Source organism: Micropterus salmoides, unplaced genomic scaffold (genome assembly GCF_014851395.1).
Source record: "Micropterus salmoides isolate LMB-PRFRI ecotype aquatic unplaced genomic scaffold, ASM1485139v1 Ms_hic_scaffold_2, whole genome shotgun sequence".
Taxonomy (NCBI): domain Eukaryota; kingdom Metazoa; phylum Chordata; class Actinopteri; order Centrarchiformes; family Centrarchidae; genus Micropterus; species Micropterus salmoides.
The window spans coordinates 26,951,835-26,977,911 of NW_024041150.1; the positions used below are offsets into that span (position 1 = coordinate 26,951,835).

At 39.6% G+C, this 26,077-nt stretch overlaps 1 protein-coding gene across 3 annotated transcripts in view; it reads right to left on the bottom strand.

The window, feature by feature from the left end:
* zmp:0000000660 (arf-GAP with Rho-GAP domain, ANK repeat and PH domain-containing protein 2) overlaps positions 1-26,077 on the bottom strand; it is a 126,553-nt gene that overhangs the window by 53,756 nt on the left and 46,720 nt on the right. For all 3 annotated transcript variants that reach the window (XM_038730721.1, XM_038730722.1, XM_038730720.1), the window contains exons 11-14: positions 17,298-17,497; positions 11,225-11,310; positions 10,058-10,240; positions 4,176-4,350 (exon numbers count right to left, since the gene is read on the bottom strand). In XM_038730721.1, the coding sequence (XP_038586649.1) occupies positions 4,176-4,350; positions 10,058-10,240; positions 11,225-11,310; positions 17,298-17,497 (644 nt within the window). The remainder of the gene's footprint in view (positions 1-4,175; positions 4,351-10,057; positions 10,241-11,224; positions 11,311-17,297; positions 17,498-26,077) is intronic.

Consider the following 26,077-nt stretch of genomic DNA (forward strand, 5'->3'; position numbering starts at 1 on the left):
CTCTGGCATCAGTGGACGTCCTAATGCTGGAGCTACAAATGAGCCACTGGAGGGAAGGGATGGTGGAGAGGCTCTGGGAGAAGCTGGGTGACAGCTTTGTTTTGATGCACTCTATCTATGGGAAACGGAGGGTTTTCCTATTTTTATTTTTCACAAACTAGGAGCACGATTCACACTGTTAAGAGACCCAGCGGCAGTGTTTTGTTCACACTAAGAGATATTCCAATTTAGACTTTAGTGCTTGCCGATTGTTTATTGCTGGTTTATGCCAGTCTCCCAAACGGGGGGATGGTGAATTTGTTAAAGAATCATCCACCACATGGTGGCCTGAAGTAGAGCCCTGCTTGACTGTTTTCTTAATCCCACTCCTGCCCGTTCCCTTTAAATTTCTAACCATTCCTGTCATTCGAGGTTCCACTGATTTATTGTTTATTGGAAAATACATTATTTTACTGAGTAGTATTACTAAATAGATGCATACCTGTCGGCGATAACACTGCAAAATTTCATTCTCCCCCTCTGCATTTAAACATAACACTTTGATTCATCAAAAACATGACCTAAACACTAATCGACTGCTTTAAAACAAAGTTTCAAAATCCATGCATCAAATGCAGGAAAAGCTTGAATGAGCAGCCGAGTGCGCGTCCTTCGTGTCCCAGTTTGTAGAGATAGTGTAGAATTTGTTAGAAATTGTTAGGGCTATGCTAAACATTCAGAATAACAGATAGAAAAGGGTAGATTGATACTTTTGCACATTTGTAGCACCTAACAAAGTCCAATTTGTTTGTTGTATCATCAGTGACAACTGAGAAATTTGTCCAAATGTCAGACTTGCCTTGACTTGATGACTTGATCTTCTTGTTCTTCCTGCTGCAAACAAATAAAATACCTATATGTGTCCTCATGTTACCGTGCATGTGCGCATCCGTTTGTTGGAACTCTAAAATAACTCTGAACCCTGTTTTGTCCTCGATATCGGCTGCTATGTGGCCCCTTTTATTCTTCCCTCCATCTTCCCACTGTCAACACCACACTATGCAGTAGGGATGTTGTCATGTGGGTATTGAATTGTTCCCAGCTTCTGCCAAACATAACACTGCGCACAACAACTGAAAAAGTAAAATTTTTGTTTAATCATAGAATTCATAAATCTTTTTCTGCAAACTCTAGGGGCTGCATGCACAAAAAAATCATGCAGACGCCACCAGCCACAGCTTTGTGTGATATGACAATGTGTCCGGCGGTTGGAAAATGTCAAACAGGGAATTAGGACAGTGTTTTGTGTGAAGCCTTAATCTTTTCAGCGCACCATAATAGTGCATGTCTTTAGTGTTAGAGTTTTTAGTTTCACCAATTATATTTATAGATGTGTGTTTTTATTATTTTACAAACAGCCAGATGATTACTTCCAAGCACTTTCTAGAGAGCAAAAACAAGTTCATCATAATGAAGAAAACATGTCAACGGCACAGTTATGCGTTTTTACAATCATGATGTCGGCTCACCATTGTGAAAACTGTCAGCCATCGCCGATGGACAATGGCATCATCTATCGACCCAACCCTACTTGGAAGGATCAATTTATTGTTGCTTTTCTTGGGATATGTCACCAGAATAATAAACCTTGAGTGTAGACTCAAAGCTGTATAGGCAGACATAACATTGATGCTGTGTTTGATGATTGAGCCTAACCCCAGATTATATTCAATGCCAACATGTTTTAAAACATTTGTTTCTACAATATCCATGCACGGCATGTAGAGGTTGGATAAGTTGCATTTAAGGTTAAGAAAGTAAGTGGTTATAGCAAATACATACTGGCTAAGGTTTGGTTAATCCTGGGCTGCTTAAACTCTCGGTTAATGTTATGGAAAGATTGTGTATTTGTAAAAAAAAACAAACGCACAATTGTAAGATATGAAGGTAGTTCCTTGGGATATGGAGCTGGTATTTAAGGATCTGATCAGAAGTAGCTTCCTTGTGGCCACTCTGACGTATAGTCCCAACTTGCCAACCACTGGACTGATTGTTGTCCCTGAGGCAAGATCTCTTTTGCAGCCAAGGAACAGTAAACCTGTCAGAATGGCACTTGGGTTCTTGGTAACCTCCCCGACCTAGGTCCTTGTTGCCTGCAGTAGTTGGCCTAGAGTCTGGTTGGCTCAACATTTGTCTGTTTGTTAATGATGAAGCCCTACAACTTCCAGACACATAATGAGCATATATAAACTGCCTGCATGCTACACATTTCAGATGGACAATTCAACACGTGTGAATGTCTGTGTGTGTGTCTGTCAGTCTTGATGTGTGTCTTCAAGCACACCTCACCTCCAAGTAATGGCCATCACCATGACGACCAGGTGACCCATGCTAGCAATTAGGAGTCCCTAACAGGCTCGGTGCCGGCAATTGTGCACAGATGCAGCGCATACATTATGTAAAATAAAGTCCCAGAGAAAGTCTTTCCGTGGCCCCAGCCAACGGCCTCTCTCGCTCCTTTAATCTAATACATTCTTATCATCAGCCCTGTGTGGAACCACACAAACAAAACACACCCGTCATGAGGAAGCTGCAGAACACAGCACATCTGTGGTGTGCCTCCAACGCCAGGAACATGAGGTGGGTAATACAAAGGAGAGTTGGGGGAAGAAGGAGAGAGAGTTTAACTTAAAACTCTGGCTTTCTGCCTTCATTTACTATTCATGGCAGTAAAAAAAAAAAAAAACTCACACTGTGCTTTTATAAACATGGCAGCACAGCGGTGAGCACGGGTTTTAAACATGATTTGCTTGTTAAAGTACAAAGACAATGGGATGAATATATGTGGCAGCTACGGTTGTAAAGGTCCAACTTGCACACCTAGTTTAAAGGCTGTTTCACAGATTTATGCCAGCGTGTCAGCATCTCTTGGGTTTTTTTTATTTTTTTTTTAGGTCTGACAAGAGAAGAATAAATAAGGTATTCTGTTTCATAGCTAATTTCTGTGGCCCAACACCTCACCTGGGTTGAACACTGACCAGGGGAAAGTTCCCTGTATTCAAGCTGGAACTCTTTTCACTTTGTTACTGAATTAAATCGTAGGTGCAGTAATTGTGAGAATTACTCAGGTGGACAAAACATGAAGAGGTAGAGTGGCATCTTTTCAAATATATTTTCCAACCGTAAACAACAAGTGCCAAACCGTAAGAAGCTGATCAAGCAGCATTTGTCTGTAAACGAAAACCGCTAACATTAGCATGCCCGGCTAACTAGCTCACTACCAACAATAGTAAATGAGCATTAAAGGAGAATATTGCTTGCTAACTACATTAAAGCCCAATACAGGACTGACACATTTACTGTGTAGAAACCAAATGGCACTATATCAGAGTTTAAGGCAATTTTAGCTGCTCAGTCCTGCTCTTTATCTGGTTTGAGTAAATGTACACAAACAATAGCAAACCTCTGTTTTGCTACTCTGAGTTTGTCTTACAAGTAACAAGTAACTTTTTGCCCAGGACCTGCTAGCTTTAGCCTCAATCTTTTATATAATTTCTGTAGCCATCAAGTGCATACTTTTCTTTTTACCACTGCCTTTAACTAGTAGATTGATAACTTACACTGCACTGTAACTTTTAGTCTCCTGTTTTCTTTTTCTTTGTTTTTAGATTTTCAGTGAACACCATTTAAAAAACTTAGAGTGCTCTTTTGATTCTACCATCTCACACGGCTGATCCTCAGTTAACAGGGCCGAGTAGAATTACAAGGATTAGAGTCCCTGTTTTTCCCTGTTAACTTGTTGACAGGGCCCGCTGTTAGAGTCCTTAAGTGTAAAAAAATGTTATGTTTTATGTAAAGCACTTTGAATTACCTTGTTGTTAAAATGTGCTATACAAATAAACTTGCCTTGCTGAATTTTTATATTAATGTGAGTCCACTGGAAACATTAAAAAGCCAACTCAGAGTTAGCATAAATAAGCTAGCTAGCTACAGCTGATAAAATCTGGTAGAAAAAAGTCATTTCAGGTAACTAAACTGTCAGTCATCAGCTCGGAATGAAATAACTGCTTCGGTTGACTTTTGTATGTAATCAGAGAACAACTGTTTCAGTGGTAAATCTGCCAAATGATAGTGCCATGCAGGAAGGGAAACCCTGACAGGCATAGCAACAGTAAACAGCACTCATTGTTGCTTACCGGAAAGTTTGTTCTGGTGCAGGAACTCCATTTGTAGCCTTTGTCCAGCACGTTGGGCCAAGAGATACGGGGTGGAGAAGGTTGGATCCCTGGTGGCGCACATAACATCTGCCCCACTGAACACCAGCGCCATAGTCTGCAGCAAGTCAGGCAACACCACAGCTGCACACAGTGCCTGTACACACATAAAAGAGCCCATGAAGAGTTTCTCTGTACTGTGCTTTCACTCGATATGGTTCTCATGAGGCCTCAGCACCATTTATAAAATTCTTTAATAATGTATTCTGTGTAGGATAAAACTGTGTCTGTAATTTCGACATGTTTGTGACTTGGATTCTAAGGGCTTATTTTTAGGGATCACAAATCTTCAAGTCCACTTGTCACTTAACATTTCCTGATGTAATAAAAGACTGAGTAACTGCAGCTGCGGCTCATTGCATTTCTAAGTAGCTTTCTATAACTGGATTAATACCTTTAAAATTTTCACATCCCAGACAATGAACCAGCGAAAATCCCTGGAAAAGAGAGTGTGGTCTCACTTCTTGTGTAGGAGGAGAAGCTTGATGTCGCTCTGTGTGTCTGTGTATGCATGGCAGGTTGATAGAGGACAGAGAGTCTATAAAGTGGCATCAGAAAACCATATAAAGTTTAGAATTGAGTTCCGCCGGCTGAGTTCAAAAGAGAAGTTAAAATAAGATCATACTTTAATACTCCCCGTGGGAATCATTAAATCTCTAATCCCTGTGAAAAAAGGAATATTGCAAATAAGAACAGGACAAATGGGCTATATTAAATATAATGAAACTAACAATTTTGAAGAAGAGAAATGTGGGAAAAGGGATGAATAACAATAAACTGAGAAAACAACAACAGCGCATACTGAGGAAAACAAAAACACATGGAGTGAATATATCCAAGAGTATGCAAGAACTTTACAATATGAAAATGTTAAAACATGTTAAGAAGGGCGTGTAGTATAAAATATACAATTATGTACTTTGTATAAGAACACATACTGGTTTGTGTACTTACTTTGTTTAGTTAGTCTCAAAACATTTTTGTCTTAAACCTCCAGGTTTAAAATATGTATTGAAATCTAAGAAATCCATAATCATACGGTATGACCAAAAATGCACAAACAAAGCTAAGCTAACGGAAAGCATCCCTTCTACTCAATTCCAATTAAACTAAATTAAAAGCATTGTTATAATGTATTTTCAGTTCAAGGGCACTCATTCATCCAAGCTTGATTAAAAAAAGAATGATGAAAAAAGGGGAAAGCCTGGCAGAGTTCATTGATCAAACCGCAACCACCACAGCTTGCTGTGATAGGCTGACACACATGTCAATCAAAGACATCTCTAATACATAAAGTTTAATATCTCCTTAATGGAAGATTATTTGGTTAAACTGTCTCCAAGAGATAAAAGAAGAGAGATACTCAATTAAGGCCCTGACGTCTTGAGATATTTATTTTCTTCTTATATTCCTTTATTTTCTGTCTCTTTACAAAAGTGCTTTACCCTGAAGACTGAACTCTCTTTGTCAGCAGCAGCCATTAGAAGAACTGCTGCTTAAAGCACCTCTGCACTTGCCTCAGCATTTGCCCGTGGAGGTTGGTACTTCATCCCAGGGCCTGTAAAACAAACTATGAATACATGATGTTCAATTCCTTCTTTAATATGAGACAAGAATTACACTTATATATGTAATGTCTAGCCATGCAGACACACTTTGTTAAAACTATTCACCTGCTTCAAAAAAAGAGCCAGCTACGAGAAGCAAGAGAAAAGAGTCAGAAGAATACAGTCTGAGTGAGGATAATATTTTCCCTCTCTGTCTGTCTCTTCCTATCAGTCCAGTCAATTGATGTGACATTGTGCACGATGACCCGCAACAAAGTGGATCAACAGAGGAGTCGAGTGGCAAATAGCGGAATTTCAACGAGCAACCTCTCGTTTCATCGGACTTGGGCCGAGTCAGTAAGCTGCATCGATCTGCCACAAACAAGCAAGATCCGTCTGAAAGTGAGGCACGGTGAGGCTGCGCATATACACAGGCAAAGTACACACACAAACAAAGCACCTGTCAATATAACCTGCCCGCCCACACAAAGGACCTGCACTGAGATAAAGATATTTAAGTATGTGTGTGTTCCAGACACTGGCGTTCATTTATTTCTATGTACACAGTTTCTGCAACAACAAAAAACCCAGAAAACATATACAACAATATATAAAGATATGATTAGTTTTAGTCACACACCACATGTGTCACACACATTCACACACAAGACAGGGTCAGATTACGGCAAAATAGTCCCATGCAACCTGGCCTTATTCTGTATCGTCTCTGGAAATGACCTTTGTGTCATAGCAATTACTGCAGCCACTAGAGGGTTTGTGTGTGTCGGCGTGTGTGAGTGTGTGTGTAATGATATAAGAAGGGCCTTTGACACCCTCCCCTAACTCTCTCTCTCTAGGTCATGTGGCCTGCGGAGACTCTGTGGAGGTCACTGGGATATGAGCTTTTAATGGGGAACATGGGACTAAGGAACACAGAGAGCGGGTTAGACAGAGGGCAGAAAATGAGGGGGACGGACGCAGAACAGAAACATCCTAACAGAATAAGCATGCGCTGTTGGGGTTATGTAAGAGACATATTGATGCCGTCAGGTGTAAATCACTTCAGTACCTTTTAATTTTTATTTTATTACATTAATCAACACTTTAAACGGTAATTTACTGCATGTGCTGAGTGAGTTTCATGACCCCTGGGCCCATAAAACTTGCTTAAATGCCACTGCATGATTTCATAACTGCATGAATGTCAATGAGGAAATTACTAGTATTATTGTCTTTGTCCCAGAGAAGACTCCCAAAGGATTGGATTTTATATAGCTTTTATTTTTTCGTATTCATACTTGTGTTACAGTAAGTAAGTGTGACATAGAAGTGGAACGACGTGTCCAATGAGATTAGACTCAGTGTCCTTGTTTATGTTAAAAATACATTTTTTGGTTATTTTTTATAGGTTACTTGTGATTTATGACTTTATGTTGAGATAACAGTGGAATTGTTTTAAAGAGTTTTTATTATTTAAACAGACATACCAGATATGCTCACAAGTCTTTAAGCTAGAGTTCAAGTCAAGTCTCAAGTCACTCGTGGTTATAATGAATGTTGTATCACCTGCTGCGTTCAGGCCAGGCTGCTTAGAACACTGCATAGCTATAAGGGATAACTGTAACCTGTTTTTGACTTACAGAGCACAACAATGTAATGTGCAATGCAGCTTATAAACACCACCAACACCAATCGCAGACTCTCAAACCAGTGTAACGTTAACTAAATAAAACTGTAATGTTAACATGACCAACAATAAACCTGTAACCTGTTTTTCACACAGCACAACCATGTAGCCTAATGTACAATGCATCTACAACTAATGACAGCTTATAAACTACTGTAAGTTAACACAGACTTTCAAACCAGTTTAACATTATAACTAAATAAAACTGTAACATTACATGATCAACACAATAAACTTGTAACCTGTTTGCAGCCGACGTTAATAATTAACGCTGATGGCAGCCAGCGGGATGTAAATGGTTACGTTAATCGACCACCACAAGTTTGGCAATCTAACAAACGCTCATTCATCTTTTCATTAGGAACGACAGTCAGAGTTAACGTCTCGTAGGTCGTAGCTAAAGCAAGAAACAAGCCAACGTTAGATGGCCAATGCTGAGCTAAACATGTTTACTCACTTGAGGTTACTAACCTATTTTGCGTTCAGCGCTTCTTTCTTTGGGCCTTGTATGAAATTTTAAAACCAAAGTTTGTGATGAATGGCACAGTAGCTGAAGGTGTTTATCCTTCCTCTGGTGTGGCCGCGCGCATCAGATACATAGTACATGTTAGGTAGGTAGGGTAAAGGTAACGCAGGGAGGGGAAAAATAAACACTGTTCACGAGTCCGAGTCAAGTCTGAAGTCTTTTGAGGATGAGTCTCAAGTGAAGTCTTAAGTCACTGTGTGTGCTGCAATTTAAGTCAGACTCGCGTCCGAGTCTCAAACTCAGGTCCCCATCTCTGACACACCCACACGTTCAATCACAGTGTGTATAATGGCTCTATGACACATTGATCCCTATCATATCTGTTGAGTCCACTTATAAAGGCAGACCAGATCAAGAGAAAGCAAACACAACCACCCACTTCTACCTTTTTTCCTCTCTTTTTCTTTCTCTGGTGCACACACGTACTTCTCCACTGGTCTAGCCCTTTTAGGCTGGCACACTCTCTGTGTCTGTCACACTTCCTCTTCTACACCGCTCTGCAAAAAACTCTAACAGCAAATTCACACATCCTTTGTGGAGCAGCACACATGTTCACACGCATACACACCACACACTCCCACACAGACACACACACAAGCCAGTAAAGCCGCAATAAAACCAGCCCAAGCGTTTCTGTTGCGAATCCTAATCCACTTTTCCACTTAGCTGGCGAGTATACCTCTTCCTTACTTCCCCCCTCATTCCGTCGTTCTCTCTACATATCCATCCCTCTCTTTTCTCCACGAGAAAACAATACAAGGAGGCTGATCTGCGTAAATGCTGATGCAGGTGGAAACTTAGCTGTTTGGAGGCTCAGTGCATGGTGCTTTAAGGCCTTCTCTTTAAGAGGAAGCCAAAAAACAGGAGCTTTTTTTGTCAGAGCAATAAACCATGAACCACATACTGGCAGAGAAGGCCTTAGAACCAACCTGCTTACACCTGAGATCGATAAGACTTCCCCCTTAGGCATTTTTACTTATAGTGCTGTCTTACGGATGGTCAAAAGGTCAGGAATATATGGGCTCTTTCAGGTTCAGTGGATTTGGCCAATGAAGTATGCTATGTACCATGTTTAACAGAATTACAGATGCAGCTATTGTAGTTGTCCACTTATCACTGAATGGCTGCAACCTTTACAGAAAAACAGGTAATCACAAATAGAAAAACAAATTCAAAGTCAAAACTAGATTTACTTCTTGATGTGTTACTTGTTCACACTATGCTGCTGGCAGGATATAGTTCATCTAAAAGATATGCTAGTTGTTCGTTGCTAGCTAATTTTATGCTAGCTAACGCAGCTAACAGAACATAACAATGCTAACTCTGACAAAAATCACTGTCTCTAGAATTCAATGTCAGTGATTCTCACAGTTGGGTCCCCATTTTTTGTTATAATTCCATCCATAAGTAACACAATGACAGAATGAATGAATTCTGGGGTCATGCGTTTCACACACTTTCTGTAACATCCTATCGGATGGGGCAAAATCTTATCAAATGGGGGGTCCATGGTCTAATTTGTGTCAGTTTAGGGTTCCTTGATGTGAAAAAGTTTGAGAACCTAAGTGAGCGTGCAGCTGAAGAATATCAGATCAGAGTTTTACTAATATAATCAGTGTGTATGAGGCAGCACTTTGTGACACACAGTTACTGAAAAACTAACCCTAAATTTAATATTGAGGATAACTTGACAAGGCAATGAGAGAGTTGCCAAGTGGTAGATCTACTGTACTGCACAACATCTACTCTGCGTGTTTACAGAGAAAAGTAGTCAAGACACGTACAGGTGCATACCAGTGTAGTTAACAAGCAAACAAGTTTGGCATATGGTTGGAAAAGAGCATAAAGTCAGCGTATAATCCAAGGCAGTGTATTTTCTCCTCCTTAGACAAGTACTTGTGTCAAGACGTGATACTCAATGGCCAGTAAGAAGACACAACTCCTAATTGTTAATGTATGAATAAAAAAAACAATACTGGCTGAATATCTCAAAACAACAGGTTCTCTATAAAATAAATTTTGTGTGTCTACATGAAAGTCGCACCTGGTTGAGCTGCTCCCGGTTATGAAAGCCCTCCAGGATCCTCCGGTACTTCCTTTCCCTGTACTTCCTGCGGATGAAAGTGGCGCGCTGCTCTGCTGAAGCCCCACTGTAGAGCTCTTCCTCCAAGGGAAGATTAGCAGCCCAAAAACTGTTGGCATTCTTGTTCCCCACCTCCAAGAAGAGCTGATGTGATAAGGAACATGGAGAGGGAGACAAACGCAGATGAGAATTACTGATAGAACCATTACTAGGATTTGAAATTTACATTTGCCCAACCCCAAACTGGCGTATATTTCCTCTTGGCAAGCATACTTGTTGATTATTTTTTCAGATGAAGGTCTATCAAACCAACTTCAGTGTACATAAACTCCATCCATTGGGTAAGAGTAAGCAAATGATTACAACAGCAGTACAGTTAGTTAGTTTTTTTTTCACCCTGTAAAAATTAGCTGATGACGACATACCTGACGACATATATTTGTACATGCATATATGCACAGTTGAGGATTACCTTTAAGATTTCTCTGGGGCAATATATGTATTATATATTGCACTGTCACAGTCAAATGAAGGAATAAAATTAAACAAAATAAAAATGCAGCATAGAAAAAGTTAAAGCTGGGGTAGGCAATTTATTTCAGAAGCACTTTTTCTTATATTTGTTGATTTTTTTTCTCTTTGCATCCCGACAGCAAGAAATAAACCAAATGCTCTATTACAAAAATGAAAAGAAATCCCGTATCTGTGCCTGTCGCTGGACTGTAATAAGCACGGCCAATCATTTCGGTCTGAATGAAATGACTGGCTGGCCTGCTTACCTGTCTACATGCGCACACTCTGCCAGTGCTTATTCCGCATGAAAATGTGAAGGGAGGCCTGAAGGGACCAGATGGGATTTTTTTTCCAGGTTGGATACTTTACTTATCAGGTCTTCACTTGGTATTTTACTTTAGTTTATAAGCCCTTAGAAGGCAAGCAAAAGCTAAAGTTAATTTTAAGACTACTACAAATCCAGTTGAAACAATGTTGAAAAAGGCATAAGTGATCAAATAGGACTCATGTTTAACCCCTTTGACACTGCTTTGGATTATATATAGTGGAAAAAAATGTCATAAGCAGTTAGAATTTATTGTTGTTCAAACTCATAAGGAAAACAGCATACAGTACCTCCACTAGCGCATTGCTCCAGATACTGCTGTCCAACTTCAAGCTCCGCACTTTTGAAATGCTTGGGCCAAGAGAACGGTGCTGCCCTGGTACACAGGAAGACACAGTCATCAGTATGACTTCACAAATACACAAACAGACGTACACTCAGAAATTCGTACAACCCTTGGGTTTATGAAACATTTCTCAATTATATATCAAAAATGCACAGCTGTCAAACCACGCTTTTAGTCCCTGAAAAAAAAAAAAAAAAAAATTAAGATATATGCGCAGAAATCTCCATAGTGTGCACCTAAACACATTTCAGTGATGGAATAAACAATAAACAGGCAGTTACAAGATGGAGAAACAGAGCATGACTGGAAGCTCATTCTCTCACTCACAACAGACATATTTAGTCCCCTCAGCACTCCTAATTGGAAATGAAAGCACAGAACGAGGGCCATTAATTGCTAATGAATCATGAGTAATTCATTTTGTTTGTGGGTCGGCCTGTTTATTTGGGTGAATGAGAGGCTTCTGGGGTTGCTTGTGGCCAAAGACAGAGCATACATGCATAATACATCTGGCAGAAACACGCTGTATGTGAGAATGTGAATTATTGTCCTGTGTGTAAAGACGGATAATTTTAGATTTGGCATGATCTCATTACTGTCTTCTATGCTCAAGTAGAGCAACTGTGAATAAAAATGTGGGGCTATTAGCTGTGGAAAGGCCGTCTTGACACAGATCTAGAGAGCACAGAATCCTTAAATTATTTGTCTATTAAGATATCAAAAGAAGCAAATAATTTCTGATAACTAGTGTTCATTCTTTACTCTACCTAATTTATTAAGAATGCTGGTGTAATGTCTATACTGAGCAGAACAAACCATAACAATGGAGTCTTATATTTATATATATTATTTTCTCCCAGTGTTACACATCGCAAATAATTTGTGTAAAAACATGGACAGATTTAATGTTAAAGCTGTGAGCTCTTCATCCTTAGCTGTATTGCCTTTTAAATCTGACACTAGGACCAATTAACTGATGGGTCTAATTTCTCCCAGACTGGATTTTGAGTGTGATATGCCAGGCCACATCCTATTGTGGTCAGGCTTGATGTGATCAAATGGTGAACATATTAACAGTCCCAGCTTTCCCAGTTCTGAACCCACATAAATGTAATCAGCACCAATAACTTATGTAATAATTTAATTTCAAATGTTGTTGCATATCCAAACTGGAATATTTTGAAGGCAGTATGTTAAACTATTGGGATTATTGGGAGCTAGCAATATGTACAGGTGTGTGCTGTCGGCACAGCTATACAAATGTGGACTGTATGGTCGCATAATTTAGCTGAATGTAAGCATGTATAATGAAAAAAAGATTGGACCAAGTACTGAACCCTCATTTGTATGCATTGTTTTTAGTGCCTTTTTTTAAAGAGACGGGATAGTGTCTGGAAATGGAGGAGAGGCGGGGGGGCAACACCCAGCAAAAGACCACAGGGTGGACTCCAAACCTGGGCCACTGAAATGAGGGGTTAGCCTTGTTCATGGGGAGCAAGCTCTACCAAGTGAGCTAAACGCACCCCTATGTTTGATTTTTAGCACAATGTAAAGCACCTTGTAGTGTTATTTTTCATCAAAGGCACTATAGCATTGTGCTATCAGTTGTTTCGAAATATAAATTGAGGAGGCATCACTTACATCAGCACTTTTTCTGAGGTTGTTTGACTTTTACTACTGCAGTTGGAGCATGAGCAACATCTGATGTACAACCTCCTTAAGGACGGTTGAAATGGTTGAAATTGGAACTTTCTGAATTATCTAGTTTGAAAACATTACGTTTGATTAGGGAGAGAAGCACGATATATTAGTGTCACCCAGAATGTTGTTCCTAATTTTCTAATAAAATAATTTAGCACACTCCACATTTTAACAAAGATCTAGGAGCAATTGAGTCTGCTGGTTGAAACTGATTCAATAGTTGGTTAATTAAAAAAAAAATCTTGTTATATATTGCTTCTGTCCATGCTGGTCTGTTCTCATTGATACCATGTTAGCTGAGCTCTGGGATTACTTTTAGGGGTTTCCTTCTTACCCAAAGTTACTTTTGTGGGAAAAGTATGGATGCATTAGTCTTTTCAGACTTGCGTTTAAATCTGGTTTGGGCAAAAGTAACCTCGCTGTCTTACTAAGACATATAGCACCACAGGACCATTTTCACTTGTGTAAGGGTAATGAAGCTGAAGAAGTGTGCATGCATGCATGCCAGTTTCATGGTGTGAACTTCCCATATAAATTGCCTGTTGAAAGTGTCTTCATCTTTCCGTTGGAACCAAAACAACACAATAAAAGGGCATTCCCATCCCAGCAGCTTTCACACAAAAATTGCCCAACCCGCCAAGAATTTCAGGCTCCAATTAAAAACTTTCCCAGCTCATGGACCACTTTCTCCAACACACTGTACTTGTGTGCCATTTTCACCTCACTCTCACTCAACGACGGGTCAGAAGGAAACAAAGCAAAGCAATGAGCACTGCATGTGTGGGTTACCATGGCAACTGTTGCAAGCAGACGTGTCCACAAGTTGCATCCTGGTTTAAGGGAGCTTGTTGCAATTACATGTGTGGAGAGGGGGCCTCCCGGTCTTTGGAGCAATGTCATTTTCTTTGGTTGGATGCGTTGCACAGTGGGAGGAAGGGAAAAGTGGGAACAAAAGGAACAGTGTAGGAAGAGAGACACCTTCAGTTATTGGGGAGGTAAAGTTACCGAGGAATGTGGATTTCACCAGTTCAGGTGTTGGGACAAGGTCTTATGTCTTGGATTAACACATTAAAGAGAAACCAACAGGAGTAGGAATGAATCATTAAAACTGCACTACCCAATATTTTTTATTATTATTAAAGGGGATCTATTATACTTTTCCATATTTTCTGGCATATCTATAATGTTACAAGGCCAGATGTTCATGTTAACATGGCAAAAGTTTCAAATAATGATGAAAAAGAATTTAAAATAATTCCCTGTAAACCAGAACCTGAGAGTTCCCCCTGTTCTGAACACTCAGGTTTTTTCTACTAGTGGCTCGGTATGATGTCATACAGTTTTTCATTTATTGCAGTTTGAGCAAGGTCTTCTTGTCACAAGGACAACTCAGAATATGTTTCATATGATGAAAACTTGAGCACAAAAAGTGAGCACTTCTCCTAATAATCCATCCACCTCACAGGTGTGGCAAATCAAGATGCTGACCGGCCTCACAACCGCAGACCACGTGTAACCACACCAGCCCAGGACCTCTATATCCAGCATCTTCACCTCCAAGATCGTCTGAGACCAGCCACCCGGACATCTGCTGCAACAATCGGTTTCTGCACAAACTGTCATGAACCGTCTCAGGGAAGCTCATCTGCATGCTCGTCATCCTCATCGGGGTCTTGACCTGACTGCAACTTCACACAGCCATTGAAGAGGAGTGGACCAACATTCTACAGGCCACAATCAACAACATGATCAACTCTATACGAAGGAGATGTGTTGCACTGCCTGAGGCAAAAGGGAGAAATAGGCCTTTTGTGCACATAGAGAAAGTCTTAGATCTTTGAGTTCAGCTCATGATGAATGGGGGCAAAAACAAAGTGTTGCGTTTATAATTTTGTTCAGTGTATATATTTTCACCCAGGTTTTTGTATGATAGTGTTTTTGATCAGATTCACCTGTTTTCATCTTCTTTCATAAAACGGGAAATAATAATTGTTCCAGTCGGCAAAATATGAATAGTCTGTAGCTTCACATCAAACAGTGAAACTACAGAGTATTCAAATTCATTCTCTCTTGGCACAAAAAGAGGAAAGGCAATGTTGGATCATTTTCACCAATAGCCTTCTCATTACTTTTTTCCCCTCTTTCTCTTGTTCAGCATTTCTCTTTATTGTCCATGACATGAGAGCACTAATTAAAAGTGTGAGCAGCCATTGGTATTCCAAATGGACCACCACCTAATTTAAGAAGAGCACTGTGTGAGGACATCTTCCTCATTGCAGATATTCACCAGCTCTCTCTCCCAGTGTGTCGACAAAATGTAATATTAAACACTCCTGCAAATGAAATCATTTAAGGGTGTTTGAAAAGGGATGTGGGATATCTGATGCATACCAATTACATGGGCTCTGTGGGGGCGAGGTGAAGAATCACATTAAAACTTATAATTCTAGGAGAAATCTCAGGCCTGGAGAAGATCTCTTTTTTTTTTTGTGTGTGTGTGTGTGGGGGGGGGGGTACAGGAGCGCGAAAAATGAAACTACACACCAACCAGATATCCCTCTGCATTAAGCGTGCTGCTTCTCACTAATCATGTTTACCGGGTCAAGAAGCAGTTTGGGATCCCCCAAGTTCTCGCCTGTGGCTTAATCTTTGTTGTCATTTCATCTGAGCCATCCAGCATTGCCAAATAGATTAGAGAGTCCTGAGGCCAGACGCCAACTCCCATAAGTGGCTTATCACCTGGGAACTCATTCCAAAGGCGCCTCTGGGTCAGAGTACATACTCACACAGACACAAACAAACACCAGGCCACACATAAAGATTAAGAATTAAGTGCTAACAAGCTTTTTCTTTTTTTTTTTACTTTAGCATATCTTGACTCTTCTTCAAAATGTTTCATATGCTGCATACTCTTTCTTTTTGGTTCTCTCTATAAAGGTTTTGCTATGAAAGAGAGGAGTAAACAAAATTGATTAGTATATCCAAGATGTGTGTTTGTCTTCATAACTGGTTCCCAAACCTCTTTGGCTTATGACCCTTCATAGCCAGGCAGTTCTTACTTCTGATCCCCTGTCACAGGCTGCACACATAGTATGTCTGTGAGTTGTGAGCAGTTCAAGTAAAGAATGATTTTCCCTGTGCTAATCATTTAATTTTAAAATAAGGAGTAGTAAAACTATCCAAAGAAAGATGCATAGAGTGGAGATAAGTTTTTTTAAAAGCATAGCATAGCGTAAATTCAGGCAGGCAAGTCAAGCTCAGCTCACAATCCCAGCACATCAGCTGATAGCAGTCTTCTTAAAGCCAGCCACATCAGGTGACAGCTCAGCTGATTCCTCTCTCTTGGCATTCATTGGCTAATTCCATACAAAGCGCCTTATTTAAGCTGCTACAGCCTGGCTGCCCTCTGCAAGCAGCTCATAACCCACCGCCACCCCAGCTCCACCTTTCAGGCCGTATGGATTATTCACGTAGTTGGTATTAATGCCTGTTCTGTACCAGGGGGTCTTTACTGCTGCTCTCTGCCTCAGGCTTTCCACGCAGGCACGTGGAAGGGCGGGGAGGTGCTTCCACATTCACTTGCCAACACAGTACTTTATGGCTCTGTAATTTCTTAATAATTTCTTGTGATTAATTAAGAGTAAATAGTACTGTATAGACATATGGTTCAATTAGCACACTTAAATTAAACAATAATTAATTGCAACTTAAAAGCTTCTAGCATAATCTAAAGTCTAGTCAGTTCAGCAGGTCAGCTGAATGTGGATTTTTTATTTTTTTTTTTTTACAAGCAACCCCAATAAAACATGCAGAATAAGAATAAGGTTAAGAAGTTTTAAATAATGAATGATTATTTACTTGGGTTTCAATTCCCTTGGAAACCAAAAACTGCATGCCTATGCAAACCTAACGCAAATAAATAAATCCTACCCAAAATTACAGTCTCAGTACTTTGTCCCTATTTTTCCTATTTTTCCTTTAATTAGTACAAAATTACATTGTTTTTTCCAGGAAACGTTCCAAGAAATAATTACAACAACAATTACAATAATAAATTACAGAGATATAAAATAAAGTGTTGCATTTTTTTCTTATTGTTTTACAGCTTTGTTAGTCACTGTGCAACTTGGGATTCCTACTCGCTGATAGGGAACCATCACTTTAGGATCTTTGAAAAAAACATGTTTTGACATGCTTCTTGCTTTCATTCACATAATTCTGTGTGTGGGGGGGGTATCAGAATGCATGCAGCGCGTGTGTCTGCATCAGAGAGCCGAGGGATGCCAGGAGTAAAGCAGCATATGTGTGTCCCTTACCTGCACACTTCTTACAGACGACCACGCCCAGATTCACAGATGCCCACTCCGGCTGTGGGGCACGGCAGTCGGCACAGCTCCTGTTGGCCTTGTTGAACCAGATCTTCTCTGCCACTTCATAGTCGGAGAGTGTCTCAGCGATCGATTCTTGGACTGCTTCAATCCACTCTTCCTTCTCCCGTTCTGACTCGGCCGTGAAGCTGCAACAATTGATTTTTTGCCCCCACCCCAACACATGCCTCACTGTTATTGATTTGATTTGAGAGAGCAATTAAACAGCAGAATAACAGGGGGGTGCAATATTTGGAGAGACTTTGGGGGGTTGCTGAGTGTGTATGCCTATGTGTGATTGCAATAGATTTGGTGAAATTGATAGGGGAGAGGGGCCAACTGGGCAAGTACTGTATATCAGTCTGCCTCACCTGGCACCTCTAAAATCTATAAAGTGTTAAAGCACGATATTTTATCAGGATATTATTTTTATATTTGACTAAAGGAAATGGTGACAAGACTTCATAGATGATAGATAGAACACATGTACATTTTTCTTTTATTCTGTTTAACACTCTTGTTCCATCAGAACTTGCATCAAGGGCTCCGTCAATGTGAAAGTGAGAAAATGAAAAAACTAGTGCTGGGCATGATTTTCTGCAATTAATCACATAGTTATGCGCAAATTGAATAATGAATTCTAAAGTAGTGTATTGTGCGCGTTTAATTTAAATGTACAGCTATATACACAAAAGTGCAATAACATGTGGTTTGCAAACAATTTAAACAAATAATGTGATTTTTAACCAGCAGTATTCCCTTTACACAGTATCTTTTATCTAGCTTGTTAAAACAAGTTAGTCCAGAGCCACAATCATAACAGGCACCTTCCGAGCAACAGGTTAACATATGTAAATCGTTATTGTATCAGCAGAAACATTTTTCTTTTATCAGGGAGCAGCATAAACAGTCTGTGTTCAGTACCAAGTGTCTCTGTTAGAGTGAGGTGAAGTGGTTGAGCACAAGGCACAGTGACAATCAGGCGCGTTCCCGTCACACACACGCACGCCCGCTGGAAAATGTTGAATTGTCTTGAACTTTTTTTACGCGACGCGCAGCACAAATCATTGGCAGAGAGACTGATCTTCGATGTTTGTGAGTTTCTAGAATCTATTATCAGGACATCAACAGGAGGGAATTTGCATGGCAGAGCATCACCGCAAAACTAGACATAGGCCTATCAGGAAAAGTTATGTAGCCTTTAATTTTAACTTACGTTAAATAGGCCACAGCTGTGTAGTGCACAAAAGTCGTTGTCATAGTTACTATCCATAGATCGCCTGCAGTTTACTCACGGAACGCTTGTCTCCTGTTCACCTGAGGAGCTCGGAGCAATCCCGCGGGGCCAACCGACTACATTGTGATTTTTCCCCAATACTAATCAGCATGGAGTTCGTAGCTATCCACTTCGCTATGACATTTGATCGCTTGTCATGCTTCTGTTTATCTACTTCTCCCACACGCTGCAGCCAACATAGTCTGCCGAAGCCTCCCTCCGTTGCTTGTTTGGGTGGGTGATCCTGCAGGCTGATCAACATCCCATCCCTCCTGTGACCCATGGTTTGACTGTATGTGTATTCAGAGCCAGTGAGCAAAGGACTTTTAAAATAATAATAATAAAAACTGCATTAACGTGCGATAATTGTCGGCGTTAATTAATTAATGCATTAACGCGATAATAATGCATTAATGTGCCCAGCCCTGGAGAAAAGTAAAGCACTGTGTTATCAGTCAGTAAATGTCTAAAAGCATTCCCACATGAAGGTAATTTGTCACTCACATTTCAATTTGTCACTAATTAATAGTGAGTGAGACTGTACTTCACCCTTATGCCAGCAATTATACTATATGGCAAAAATTATTAATACAAATCTTACGGCCACAACACACAATAAAAAGTTTCCTAAATTATTTGAATTTCTTGTGTCTATGAGTTGGAGGACACGGGCTCTGTCTGGATTCTTACTGCACCAAGTGGTCGAAACCCAACTTATTATTATACAATTACAGAGGCTACTTTGTGTTAGTCGAAATTCAGATGGGATTGTTTTCAAAAGAAAGATGCATCTTTGTGTGTGATGATCTTTTCTTTCTTCCAGCAGCCCTGCTGTCATAGCAATAATTTCCCTGTCTTCGGTCTTTGAAATGCCGATGTCAAAAGCCAATGAGAAACCTAGTGATGTGTGTGCTGTACATAACAAAGAATTCGACTTTCTCCAGGAGAAATCTAGCTTGGAAGACCAGGCTTCTCCAGTCCCTTACCCTGATTACAGACTTATACACATATACATGATATACATACATACATGAAATTTTTGAAACCAGGTTATTGCAGAAAGCTGACTGTAACTAATTAATTAAGCGCATGTAAACATACTCAATACTATTTTAGTCAGGCTATTTGCCTGACCTCGCTGATGCTGTTGTGGCTGAATGGGAGCCAATCACTGCAGCTCTTCCCAGAAGAGTGAAGGCAGTAATGCTCAGGAGTCCACATATCTTTGTCCATACAGTGAATACTGGAAGAGCAGGTTAAGTCATCTGTCATCTCATATACTGATTGAACACAGAATTGAATACAAAGTTGAGAGGTGAGGAAACATCCACGATATGAAAGAAATAAAATATTTATACTGTATATAGAATATAATATACATCTCACACTCACACACACACACACACGCACACACAGTAAATGCCTGAACAGTTTAAGCTCTACAATTGGTCGTCACCATTAATTTTCTAAAATTAAGAGATCTTTTTTGGAAACCACACACAAGCACATACAGGAATTATAGGTTATGTCTATCACTGTCTATTTTGAGTCTATTACAACACGTGCAGCGCCAAAGTGTTTTTTCACAATGCTTTAGCTGAATGAAAAGGAAAAAACACTATGCTGAGTTCTAGTCATTTATGGTCTCACACAGACACACAGTGGACAGCAAAGCAGAGACACCATGGTGGAAACAGTGAACCAGGTGAAGTGAAGGTAACGTTTTACTCTAGTTGACTATGACTCGAGTAAAAAATTAGAAAAGCGATATTTGGAAAATTCTGGTAAACTAAGCTGCTGGCTGAGACAATCACATCAATCACATCAGCAGCAGAGGGAGGAGGACAGAGGATACTGACTGAGTTCTTCATTCTTTTTAAACTTCACTAATTATTTTGATGTCAGGAATATTAATTCAGTTCTATTTATATAACACCAATTCATAATAGTAGGTATCTCATTACACATTTTATACAGAGCAGGTCTATGTAACTTATGGGTTATTTATTTTACTAATATTTTATATGCATATAGTGACTTTGCTGTAGTGAACTTAACTATTGCTGCTGCTTCTGAATTTCTACTAAATAAATACTAAAAAATTATAGTATTGAAAAAAATGATAAGAGGATCGATAAAGATCCGGGTTAATAAGAGTATGGATATGATAAAGGTACAATCCTAACGATGCCCACCCTATAGCTGGTTAGTGGCTTCATCCTGACTTAGGGAGAATAAGCACAGTTCAAATCTCTTCACTATCAGCCTTATGTTAAAATTTTTTATTCTTTGATTAACCTTTTTTTATGGCACACACTCACAAAAAATGTGTTCAAAATGTGAAGGATTACTTCAGGACATCAAGCTTTTTTTTTTTTTCTTGCTTGTCTGTGTGTAATGTGAAAAACATTTGTTTTGTTTTTATAAATATTGTAATGACAACAGTCGAAAATGATTTGAACAGTTTTTAGTGAAGATCACATTTTTCTGGGAGGAGGACCCCATACTGCTATGACCACACAACCACAAGACCCCCACCACCACCACACCAAGTCAAAAACACGCAGAGGATGGTGCCTGTGTCTTGAAGGAGTTGCTGAATATACTTAGTAACTCAAAATTAGCTGAATATCTGGTAAGTGTACATAAAAAACATGTGTGAGCTTAAATAAGAGCAAGGATATGAGGGGAAGACAGACAGCAAGAGCAAAAGAGATCTCAAATCCAGACGAAAAAGAGAGAGTCCTAGCTTGACTGAAAGAGGCACTTAGAAAGGATAAATGGGACCAGTGGTCTCCATGGCAACTGGTGTAAAGTAAGACGTAAGACGAGGGTGGGGAGGGGAAATGTCGCCCAGGGCAGAGGATGTGCACCGGGCCAGCCTCACCCAAGTAACCCAGTAGAGATCGATAGGTTGATTGGGTTCAGCCGTTCTGTGCCCACCGGTCTCTGCCTAGGGCCCGTCTAAAGAGATGACTGCTCACATCGTCTGATGAAATACAAAATGGCCTCCAAAACCACAGGAGCAAAGGCAGGCAGCACCACAGTATGTAGAGGTCCCCATAGTTTTAGATGTGAAGTGAAGGCTGGACTCCGATGAGGACGCAAATTAAACTGCAGCTTTGAGGACAACAGGTGGTAAAGAGGAAAATAGAAAATAAAGAATTGAAATGTAAAACGTGGAGCAGGAGTAAAATTACTATGTTTCCAAAACTGTCTGAGTATAAATTTAGTTACAACAAAGCTGTCATGTTTCACTAAAAAACAGCTCTCAAGCAATCTCATATATTGTTGAAATATGTCAATCACCCTCTTAACCACAGGCTTCAGGCTTTCCATCATCTCCTTCCCTCCTTCCCACAAACTACAATCACAGAGCGCTCATGTTATTCCACGTTGCTCCCATGTTATTATCTGGAGAGTTATCAAAGCTGGAAACTGAGAACTCTGTTCAATACTTAGCAACTCCAGAACAAGTCCCAAGTCTCGACTGTTTTCACAAACAATTGAGTTCCTACCCGTTATGTTACAGCAATTTGTTTAAAGGAATAGTTTGACAATTTAGGAAATATGTGTATTCGCTTCCTTGCCAAGAGTTAGATGAGAAGATAGATACCACTCTCATGTCTGTCCATTAAATATAAGCCAGGAGATGGTTTGCTTAGCTTAGCATAAAGAAACAAAGGGAAACAGCTAGCCTGGCTCTGTCCAAAGGTAAGAAAGTCTGCTTATTATTTCATGTCAACTTCCTGGAGGCTTGTCGTCACCGCTCCCAGCCAAGATATATTTTGGCACATGTAAAACCTGTAAAACCACAACTTTTAGTATTTTTTTATATGGATTAAAGAAACAAAGCATAAAGTGTTAATTAATATAAATAATTGATTAGTTTTAGAAGTGCTGGTAGGTGGATTTCATTACCCTTGGACAGAGACAGGCTAGCTGTTTGCCTTTGATTTCAGTCTTTATGCTAAGCTAAGTCTTGGCAAGAAAGCAAATAAGAGTCAAACTATTCAAAATGTCAGACTATTCGATTAAAAAGGCACTTGTAATGTTTCAGCTTCAGCTAGCCTACATGACCTTCATGGTCTGGTGTTGGAATTACTGCTCTCTATTCAGGACCTAGTATCACTCACTCACTCAAAAATACATTTTTAACAACATGCAAAATGACATTTATAATTGGGAAATCCAATTTTCATGTGTGGTAGCTTGATGAAAGTTCTTTGTTATAAGTGAGCATTAAATCTTAATGAATGATAAATTGACATATGGCTCGTTTTGAGACAGAAATATAAAGTGGTTTTATGATTAAATACAGGTTTTTGTTGAAAATAATACTAATCCTATAATAATATTAAACATTAGGTGTTAATCAGTTCAAGCTGAGAAACATCAATATTTCTTTCAAAATTCAGATGACACTAGTCATTCTCAATTGCATTTACTACTGATACAACAAAGTGCTTTGACATGTGGATAATCAAAACAGCCTCAATAATAATGACCTTGCTGGCATATCAACAGATCACATTGCACTTCTCAAAATGTGCCACCCACCACCATTCAAAAAGTCCTATGCAGTTAATTTTGCAGGGGTCAAATATATCTCAAAATGGGACACCAACTTTGACTGCCAGTCACCGACACGTCTAAATACATTTTGGCTTCACAGCTACAGCCAAAAAAGGAAATGAGTTATTCCAATCCAAAGTAAAAAAAAAAGAAAAAAGAAGAAGTTACAAAATTTTGAGGAAAAACTGGCAAATATTCAAAAAACATGAATAAATGAAAACTCTGAGCTAAAGTTGGATACCTAAAGTGCCGTTCAGAAAGGCAACACAAGGTAAAAAGAAGATTAGAGAATTAGTGATGTGTATGTGTACGTACAGTCAGTACGGTGATTTTGTGCACAGCACTGCATCATCTGCCGTTAGAGCACTGTAATTGGCCACTGGCCTTAGATACAGCACTTTTATTTTCTTACAGAAACAACTGCTACAGTATTGCTACAGACCGCCATGACTTGCGGCAGACTACGCAGCAATCAGCATTTTCTCTAAAATAACCATCTGACTGAAGGATCATAAGAGACTCAATGCGAAGCTGTAGAGTTTTAACAATCCTGAAACAGCATCTGACTTCAGGTTAACATAAATGAGGCAACATTAATCTATCCAAAGTCAGAACTGAACTCAGTGATGTCGAGCTGTTTAGATACTGAGTGAGGAAGTCTAGCTGATTGTTCATAGATCAGATTTCAGATCAACTGGAGGTCCATCAGCCATGTGTTAACACAGAAAATCTTTATTTTCATTTCAGCATTTTCAATATTGCAAGGTCATATTTGCAGTATCGCTGTAAATGTGAATGAGGACGATCAGGTGTAAAATGTAAAACTGACACCAATATCTGTTATTGAACCAAACATGTTAGTCAATATCAATACTGAATCTCAGTTCGATTTGTTTTCCCTTTAACAGGCCGCTCCACCATTTTTACACGTGGCAGCCAGTTTACTCATTTGAGTACTATCAGCATGTTAACAGATAAGCTGCATTACAATACTCAGTGCACAGAGTTTGAAAGACTTTGGCATTTACCAGGCAGGGAGGGTCAAGTTTACTGGTAGCATTTTGGGAAATGTAGGATCTGGGATCTGAGATTTGGTCTGGGGGATTGGACAACAAATTAGGGTATCTCAGCTTCTGTTTCTGTCTCTTGGTTGGCCCCCACCTTGATGGAAGTGCTAAACTGCTGATGTGCCCTTTTAAGATCATGATGGTGATGTTGTTTGCTGATTTAAGTGAAAACAGATCACAAAAAAGCAATTCCACAATTGGGCAAATACTGGCAAAAAAGTTATTCAGAAATTTAGGCTGATATCAGTTGACACCGAGAGGATACTAATATACAGTACTAGTAAAGAAGGAGGTAAAGTGAAGGTGGTTTTCAGGAGAACAGGATATGTTACACCCTGTTAAACCACTTCTTTTCATTTTTAGAAGGTCATTCTAAAATGGAAAGATTATTTTATCCAAATTACAAACACGTACACTCGTGATATCTGCCAAGGCAGTGAAGATGCAGTAGTTTGGGCTTTACTTCGCTGCCACCTTGATACAATACACACCAGACAAACAAAATAAACCAAAAAAACACGGATTTTCTCCAATATACCCTTGAGCTAGGCATTTATCTGCAGCTTTACTTTAGATGAAGTGCTTTCTGATCAAGAGCACAAAGTTTTTCTTTAACCAAAGTTTCTTTTCCTGGTAACATCCCCTCTCCTCTCCGCCTGATTGTCATTCTCTCTACTCATAAAAGTCTGCTATTGCATCTACCACAGCGGGCTGAATGCTATGTCCATTTAACGGCAGCAAAACAATGGAAAAGCCAAAGTGAGTCTCCACAGCTTAAAGTGATTAGATGAGTTTCTCACTAATCCCCACCTTGAGCAGGTAAGAGAACGCTCCCAGGGCTAGCAATCGATTTTATCCACACAAACACACACACACCCGAAACAAAACCCCTTCAGCAATCACCTCATCAAAACAATTCAGGAGACCTCAGCTCATTTTAATTCCACCTCTTTTTTTTAGTTTCACACAAAATGGCAATTACGTCCAGCGTCTTAACGAAGCCGCCAAACGATGGGACCATTAAGGAAGCTGACACAAACAGATCGATTGGACATACAACCGACAGGTAGAGGAATGAGGGGGAGAAAAAAAAATCTTTACACAAGGCAACAGGCAAAAAAAAACGGAAGGGGTAAAAAAAAAAAAAAAAAAAAAAAAAAAAAAAAAGAAAGAACAGAAAACAGTGAACCAGCGCACACAAACAAACAAACAAGCCGTGGTTTGTCCAGGCAGCTGTGACGGTTGTATTCTAAATGGGCTATTACAGCACAAACAAGCAGGGCGCTCACTGATTGTAGGCCCTCGGGGATTGAAGTCACCTGAAAGGCTGTGAGTCCCAGTGAGGCAGAGATACCTGCACGAAGCTCCCTGGGGAGAATTTATTTTTAAAATCTTGATCGATAATTACTGATTTTTTGCACAGGACCCTGTTCTCATGTGGCGCGTTTATTGCAATGACAAATAAGTCTGCGATGGGCAGTGGCGGGAGATTGGACAAGAGAACACAGAGTGCCACTAAAATTCTGGCAAACTCATGAGAAGATTCTCGTTTTCTCATTAGAGCCGTGACTTAACTTGGTGACACGTCTGCTTATTAGTTCAAACAACTTCCATCTCAAAGAAAAACGTACACTACTTTTTTTTTTGTAAAGAGGGAAACGTGTATCCATTTGTTTAAATAATAACTAACTGTATTAGTAACTTTTGTTATTGTTTGTGATGTTAAAGCAACATTATGCAATTATTTTACCTTAAAATAACAGCTTCAAAATTATGTTGATGTTACATTGACTTGTAATAGGTCAGTGAAT